General features: G+C 37.6%; 1 protein-coding gene across 3 annotated transcripts in view; it reads right to left on the reverse strand.

Annotated features, from left to right (window-relative positions):
* The window catches only part of ITGA1 (integrin subunit alpha 1), a 157,436-nt gene that overhangs the window by 55,716 nt on the left and 93,098 nt on the right, over positions 1 to 8,622 (reverse strand). For all 3 annotated transcript variants that reach the window (XM_046672423.1, XM_046672422.1, XM_046672421.1), the window contains exons 9-11: positions 5,083 to 5,248; positions 965 to 1,038; positions 99 to 243 (exon numbers count right to left, since the gene is read on the reverse strand). In XM_046672423.1, the coding sequence (XP_046528379.1) occupies positions 99 to 243; positions 965 to 1,038; positions 5,083 to 5,248 (385 nt within the window). The remainder of the gene's footprint in view (positions 1 to 98; positions 244 to 964; positions 1,039 to 5,082; positions 5,249 to 8,622) is intronic.

Genomic DNA, 8,622 nt, shown 5'->3' on the forward strand with positions numbered 1-8,622 from the left:
GTAGGCCTATAGAAATAATAAGTAAACAATGCTAAAAATAAAAAAAACCCACAGAAATAAAACGTAATCACTTTCTATCAATTACATCCAAACTTTACCTAAATAGGAAGCAAGCGGTTCATTCCTTTTGGTAGACTCAACGTTAAAGGTTGTGTTTTGGGGGATTATGAGTTGATTGGCCTTCTGCATGACGACTGTTCCATTCCAATCATAGGCTCCTACTGCTCCGAGCATGACCCAGTCCTTATAGCCAAGCAGAGAAAACAATGATATTTCACAAAAACCGTGAGAGCAAACACATCATAGCATTAACAACGTGATAGGTACTATTCAAAGTGCTTTACATACATTAACCAGATAATCCTCACAATAACCCTTTGGACTAGATGCCATTCTTAGCATCCCGACTTTACAGAAGAGGAAACTGAGGCAGAGTAAGTAACTTTCCCTAGGTTAGATAGTACAATTCTATATTGAAATGTCAATATTCTTTTGTGGGGACTATGATGCTTTTTCTTCCATCAACTACAAATGGTATATTTTCTAGTCTTGCCTTTCTGCTTTATTCTGGGTGCCAAGAATCCTAGTTCTTGAATATGGAATTCTGGTAAGATCCTTGAATACCTTGACACTGAAGAAAAAGATACATTCCCTATCATTAGCAAATCTTTTAAATTAAGTATTTCATTTAGCCAGATGCATAATTGCAGAAGGCAGATACCAAACTGTCTGATTCACAATTATTAGTATAATGTAGTGAATTGTGTGAAATAGCATGTTTTCCTAATAAGAAGCTTGTGAAATGCTGTTTCCTTATTTGGATAAGAAATGCCATCATGATCTGAATAACTGCTGGAGCCATAAACTACTAGTTGCACATGTAATACTGATGCCTGGGTGTTGGTTTTGGGAGAACCAACCTTGAAAAAAGGAGATTTCGTTTTCTACCAAGTAGTCAACATACCTGTGAATAATGAGCGCTGAAGCCGGTCTGAGACATTTCCATTTCAAATGAAGCTGCTGACTGGTCCACAGTGGCTATAACATAGAAAAATAAATGCCTTTTAGCATACTCCCGACTTGCAGAAAACAGAGACCCAGTACAGTCTGTGGTCTTGAGTAACCAGAACTTCTATCATCATTAGGGTATTTTCAGCCACACATTTCTCAACCCAAAATTCCTAGGTAGGGCTGGGGAGAGGACAGAGGTTAGCAGAAGGGATGTCTCAGATTCTTGACCCTTAGCATCCCCAGTCGTGCTGGAAGAGCGGAGAAATCTCCGATCCTGCTTCTGTTCTTATACTCTAGCACGCGTGTGAATCCTATGGGGCTTTGGATCCCTGTGGTTGAAGTTGAAAGTTCTGTAGTTGGAAACCTCTGTCTTGTCCTCACGCCCTGGGAATCCTGCTGAGACATTACCTGATACATTACAGGGCTGAAAAGCTGTCATTCACTTATTTTAAGAGGTTTCTCCACTCTGCCAGCCCCACCCTTATTTCTGGCTGTAGATCCTCTCAGAATTCCATTGTTTGATAAGCGGTGAATGGATTCTGGGTTTGTATTTGTTCTCATTTCTGGCTGTTGGTATCACTCATGGATCAGGAGGGGACTTTTGGACAGGACTCCAGGCCACATGCCATTCAATCACAGATTTTTTTTTAAGATTCTGTACCCATTTTGAAGCTCTTCACTGAAATGCAGAGACAATCCAGAGCATTCTATGGAAATGTTCTACTCTCAAAACATTCACCAACCAGAAGCCACAACCTCCTGAGGGGATTGACGGAATGTTGATTTATTTGTTTTCAGTGGGGAGTTGCTGATTTATTTGGCCTTGCAAATAAGTTAAAAATAGCACATAATTTTAAGAAAGTCAGTCTGCCCTTTCATTGAGGCATGAGAATAATTAAATTTGTGAAATCAAACTTTTTTACTGGCATAAATTTGTTAACAAATACATCAGTGATTGCCTTTTTATAGGACTAGATTAAGTGGGGAAATCCATCAAGAATTCAAATATATCATCTTAATTTCACATGCGAATTGCCCTCTAATTTAAATGACTGAGATGCACTTTAATTTAAACCTTTATTTTAAGTCCCCAACGCTTTAAGGTGCTTTCTCATCTATCTCTGCAAGATCAATTGTAAGAATGCAGAAGCAAAGACCTGCCCATTTCCTGTACCTTCTGCTGCTGCTGGTCTGCTTAGAGCTGAGAACAGAGACAAGGAAGCTATGCGACATTCAGCCCGCTGAACTGGCATCATGGTTGTAGCACATTGTACATCCCTGAACTTCTCGCTGTCACCTCCTCCCTGAACTATTCATGAGTATTGAGACAACCGCTCTAGTCACCATGCAGCCTCTGGGTAGCAATTTCAGCATCTCTCCCAATGCTTGATGAGAAAGAGAGACATTAGACCATTTTCCAAGTTTATTGAGCAAGTCACTGGCATGCTCAGCTCACTGGGTGGCACTGTCCTTGGCCAGCCGGAATTTCATAATGGCTGCTATTTACCATCTAAAGATAAATATTGATAGGAAATGGGGATTTCCCAGGTAACAAGGAAATAAAGCCCTTTCTGACCTCCTTATGAAAAAAGTCAGAAATAGGCTGGTCAAAACACTACTTTTGGTTAGCTCTGAAACTGCCACAACAAAGATGTGGGAGACATTTTTAATCTGGGGAGTTCTTTATCAAATAATTTCATTTTTAAATATAGAGACTTCCTGAACGGTTTGGGAACTCCAATGTGTAACCTTTAACTCATGGTGTGATTAGGTTAGAAACAATCTGAAAATGTCACTTAAAGTAAATTGATCCCCTCGTCCTCCAACAGCTGATAGCGGCTTCATTTTCACAAGTCTTAGGTTAAATTTACTTGCTTAAGATGAGATTTAGAAATGAGACTATTGTGTTTAACTATCAAGTGTAACTAAGTAATTCTTCTTGTAAATGATCTTTACGATTGTTTCTATCATATCTTGGTCCATGTTATCAAAACTTAAAAGTGTACAACGACTTGGAAAACCTAATATATTTCCTTAAGGCCAGCTAGGCTCAAGATCTGGTCTATTAGTAAACAATAATGATAGCTGTTGCAAGACCAAAGCTATTTAAGAGTGACTTGTACACAGAGGACAGGACAGCCAAGTTCTTCAGAAGCGGCTGCAATGTCAGACTGATAAATAATTCAAGCGTTCTGTTTCTAAAGGCACAGGGGAAGACGAGCCAGGGCAAATGGGAACCAGGGAAATTCAGTCTGGATGGCCTTAGGTCCCCATCATCTCTAAATCAAACTTCCTACTTACTGTTGTGATCCAGTCATGAAATCAACACGGTGAGTCACAACCAGCATTTTTCTTAATTGAAAGAGTAGAATGGAAGAGATGAGAAACTACCAGAGTGCATTGAATATAATAAGGGTTATCGGGGAAATTTTGTTTTATTTTTATATTTATACATGTGTGTGCTCTGGGTCACGTAGGGTCAGAAAAATGTTCACTTCCTCCCTTCTAGGTTCTTTGGCTGGTCTAATTATTAAATTGATGTAAGACAGATTAACAGGAGAAAAACAAATTTAATTTCACCTGTGTGGGAGTCCCAAAGATATGAGACTCAAGGGTAAGTCAGGCAGTTAAGGCTTTATGCCGTCCTAAGCTAAGGAATGGGATAGAGGCCTGGGGCTTCAAAGGGGCGGAAGGCAACTCATAGGATGATAAGAGCAGATGTTCGGTAATTACAACTTTGCCATGCCATGTAGATAGGTCTTTCAGATTAAAAAGTTACCTCTGGTGAGAGCTCTTTTTCTGGTACAGGCTCCCTATCTAAATTCTTTTGTGTGGTCAAGGGAGAGGTAAATGTTTTTTCTGAGTCTGCTGGGTCTTGAGTGCCTTCGGCTCAAAATAATCCACATGCCAATGTGGCATATTTTGGGGTGGCATATTCTGCTCCCCTTCAGTCATAAAGAAAAATGTATTTACTATCATGGGTCACTGTCAAAAAAAGTTTGAAAGCCATTACTCTGTCATTTTCTTTTCTTTATATACATTTTAATATTCTCTGTCTGTAAGTCACTTTTCTGCATTTTCCCAGTCACTTGATGCACAATCAAATTGTCCATGTTTTTTCGAGTTATCTTTCTTTCCTGTTTCATCTTTCTCTTTCCCATTATTACATCATATTAGGGAGACAGAAAGGGGCTTTTAAATTTCTATGATTAAGATGCAAAAACAATAGTCCTTTAACGAGTCCTCACAAGGACAGACTCAACTGTTCGGATGGAGCATAAGAGCACAACTCTCTGGGGGTTTCTCATCCTAGGTTGAGAAAAAAGACATGTTCTCAGAGTCTCCAGATTATCAGACAATGTGAAGAAAGAGGCCTTTTCAGTTTGCCTGGCATAACAATTCCAAAGACTTCTTTTTTATCAGGAAAGATCTAGTTCCAAAGTAATTTGTTACTCAACATCTTCCACCTAAGGCAGAGGAGGGGATGCTGCGACTCATTATCCCCAGTAGCCAGTTGCCATTGAAAAACCAAAGAAAAAGTCTACAAAAAGTAACATGACTTAGATAAGTAAAGTGAATCGATGTTTTGCTGCCTTGGGACTTGAGGCAGAGCCTCATGAAGACTTTTAAAATGGGCATGGAGCAAAAGAGGAGAAAATAAATGAACAAAGAAGTTATTACATAAGAACAGTCCCATAGAAGCCCCAAATGAAACAAACAAATTAGAAAAACAAAACTTGAGCTAGTGTCTCCATTTTCTAAACCTCGTCACAGAAAAGGAATAAAACACCTGGGCCCATTTGTGTTCTTGCACGTCTATATTGAACATTGTCTTCACCCAGCTCTCACATTAGCACTGCTATGTTCTTACAAAGAGAGCTTGCCACAGACACAGTGCTATGTGAAATAGCCATCTCAATGACAGATTTACAGAAAAGGGCATTGATCCATGCTGGCTATTGTACACAGGAAAAATGCATCAGCCATGTGATAGGAATAAATACCAAAAACCCATTACATTGAGTTTGAGTTGTTGAGAGAACAAGCAGGATTATGAGAAAATAGTCATACCTTCCAGGGCAAATATTCTTTCTCCCAGAGCTTCAACGATAGTGACTAGAGCTAATTCATCAGAGACGTTGAAGAAATGCTTTTCAGTGGGTTCACTTGCAATTGATTTTATTTCCTCCACAAATTTTTCAGTGCTTAAATTTCCTCGGTTATAGTGGCCGAGAATCTAAGACACAACAAAAATGGCAAAAATATATTTTAACTTCTGTTTTAAATAAGGATCTCAAGCATTTTGTCAACAAACAGGAATGTGTACAGTACCTTAGCATAATGCAATTTTTATGTACTTCCACATTCTTGGAAGAGCAATTTTCAGATTACGTAGATTCCCTAATATTAACTGTTTCATAGTATAATTGGTGTAGGAAAATATAAAAGGTGATCTTGTATGTTTGTGAAAGTTTCTCCTCTTGCATTCCTGTGTCCCTCTTTATTAACAGCTGTATCTTTAAAATCTGACAGTTCAAGAGTAATGTTATAGTTTCTCAATGTCTTTGATATTATTCCAGCCAGTGACATCACCGTTTGCTGGCAAAAGCAATTAGTAAGTGAGTTGCTCACTCTTGAATAGGCTGTTCTTCCTGAAAATCTTACCACCACATGTTGTACATTGTGTTGTACACACACACACACAATGTACAACATACATATATTTTTAAACAGATATTGGACTAAGTAGTAATCTAACTTGGCAATCTAGAAAATAAACAGTTGGGGCATTCCTGTTTGAAACCAAATGGTCAAGACAGGGGCATTCTTTTTTATAGAGAAGAAAAAAAGGCAGGAATTATCTGTTATAGTTAATTGTAAACTATTTAGATGTCCTACCAGGTTTTCTTGAACATTTAGGTTATTTTTTAAAGTGAAGTTTATTGAGATATAATTTATATAGAGTAAAATTCACCCTTTCTAGATGAGTTTTGACAAACCTATATATAGTTGTGTTACTACCATATCGAGATGTAGAATATTTCTATAACCACAAAAAGTTCTCTCTTGTCCCTTTGTTAGTCAAACTTCTTTCCCCCAATCCCTTGCAAACATGGATCTATTTTCTGTCCTTACAGTGTTGCTTTTCCAGAATGCCATTTTAAGGAATCATATGGCATGTAACCTTTTGCGTCTGGCTTCCTTCACTTTGCATAACGCTTTTGAGAGTCATGCACGTTGCCTCACGTATCAGAAGTTCTTTCCTTTTTATTTCTGAGTAGCACTCCATTGTGTAGATGCACCATCACTGATTTTTGAGGACATTTGGGTTGTTTTCAGCTTCAAGGGATTAGGAGTGAAGCTGCTATAAATATTCATGCACAGGTCTTGTGGTGGAAATATGTTTTCTTTTCTCTTGAGTAAAGTCCTAGGAGTGAGAATGCTGGGTTCTATAGATAGTGCATGTTTAACTAAGAAACTGCTAAACCGTTTTCCAGAGCAACTGTTCCATTTTCACCATTCCCACAAGCAATGTCTGAGATAGCCAGCTGCTTTGCATCCTTGTCAATACTTGGTATTATCAGTTTTTTTCTTTTTTCGCTTGTTTCAGTTTTAGCCATTCTACTGGTGTGTAGTGGGTGTGTACTGGTGTGTAATTAAATCTTATTTAATTGACATTTCCTTAAGGACTAATGATATTGAGACCCTTTCATGGGCATATTTGCCATAGAATTTCTTCTTTGGTGTGGTGTCCGTTCAAATCTTTGCCAACTAAAAAAAAAAAAAAAAAATGGGTTGTTTATTTTCCTTTATTGAGTTTTGAGATTTTATATATATTCCAGATACAAGTCCTCTGTGTTTTTTGCAACTATTTTCTCCCACTCCGTTGGCTGTCTTTTCCTTTTCTTAACAGTATCATTTGAGGAGTAGAGTTTTCAATTTTGATGAAGCATAAATAATCATATTTTTCCTTTATGGTTTGTACTTTTGTTGCCTAAAATTTTAGTTTTTGATGTAAACATTTCTTAAAATTTACTTTTTAATATGAAAATGTGCAAGTTAAAGTAAATGAAGAAGTCTTTTAAAAACAATATGCAAACTAAAAATGCAAAAAAAAAAAACAAGAAAGAAATCAAAGACATAAAGAAATGGAAAGACTGAAAGAAACTGAAGATGACACAAAGATATAGAAAGATATTCCCTGCTCGTGGGTTGGAAGAATTAACATAGTTAAAATGTCCATATTTCCTAAAGCAACTTACAGATTCAAATGCAATCCCTCAAGGTCCCAAAGACATTTTTCATGGAAATAGAACAAAGAATCCTAAAATTTATATAGAACAACAAAAGATCCTGAATAGCCAAAGCAATTTTGAGAAAAAAGAATAAAGCTGGAGGTTCTACCCTCCCTGATTTAAAAATATACTACAAAACTATAGTAATCAAAATAGCATGGTACTGGGAGAAAACCAGACAGAAATCAACGAAACAGAATCAAGAACCCAGAAATAAACCTACACATCTATGACCAGCTAATTTTTTTTGAAGAAGAAGATTAGCCCTGAGCTAACTCCTGCCAATCCTCCTCTTTTTGCTGAGCAAGACTGGCCCTGAGCTAACATCCATGCCCATCTTCCTCTACTTTATATGTGGGACGCCTACCACAGTGTGGCTTGCCAAAGGGTGCCTGTCCGCACTTGGGATCCGAACCAGTGAACCCAGGCTGCTGAAGCGGAATGTGACAACTTAACCACTGCGCCACCAGGCCAGCCCCTGGCCAGCTAATTTTTGACAAAGGAGCCAAGAAGATACAATGGAGAAACGAAAGTCTCTTCGATAAATTATGTTGGGAAAACTGGACAGCAACATGCAAAAAAATGAAAGTGGACCATTGTCTTACACCACATACAAAAATTAACTCAAAATCAGACTTGAATCTGAGACTGGGAATCGTAAAACTCCTAGAAGAAAACATAGGCAGTATGTTCTTTGATATTGGTCTTAGCGGTATCTTTTTGAATATCATTTGTCCCCGGCAAGGGAAACAAAAGAAAAATAAACAAATGGGACTACCTCAAAATAAAAACTCCTGCACAGTAAAGGAAACCATCAACAAAACAAAAAGACAACCTAACAACTGGGAGAAGATATTCGCAAACCATATATCTGATAAGAGGTTAATATCTAAAATATGTAAAGTACTCACACAACTAACAACAACAACAACAAAAACAACCCAATTAAAAAATGGGCGGGCATCTGAAGAGACATTTTTCCAAAGAAGCTAATACAGATGGCCAAAAAGCACATAAAAATATGTTCAACAAAACTAATTATTAGAGAAATCAAATAAAAACCACAATGAGATATCACCTCACACCTGTCAGAATGGCTATTATTAAAAAGACAAGAAATAGCAAGTGTTAGAGGGGATGTGGAGAGAAGGGAACCCTCATACACTGCTGGTGGGAATGTAAACTGGTGCAGCCACTATGGAAAACAGTTTGAAGATTCCTCAAAAAATTAAAAATAGAACTACAATTTGATCCAGCTATTCCACTGCTGGGTATTTATCCAAAGAACACAGAAACACTAATTTGAAAAGATATG

This window comes from Equus quagga, chromosome 9 (genome assembly GCF_021613505.1).
Source record: "Equus quagga isolate Etosha38 chromosome 9, UCLA_HA_Equagga_1.0, whole genome shotgun sequence".
NCBI classification, from domain to species: domain Eukaryota; kingdom Metazoa; phylum Chordata; class Mammalia; order Perissodactyla; family Equidae; genus Equus; species Equus quagga.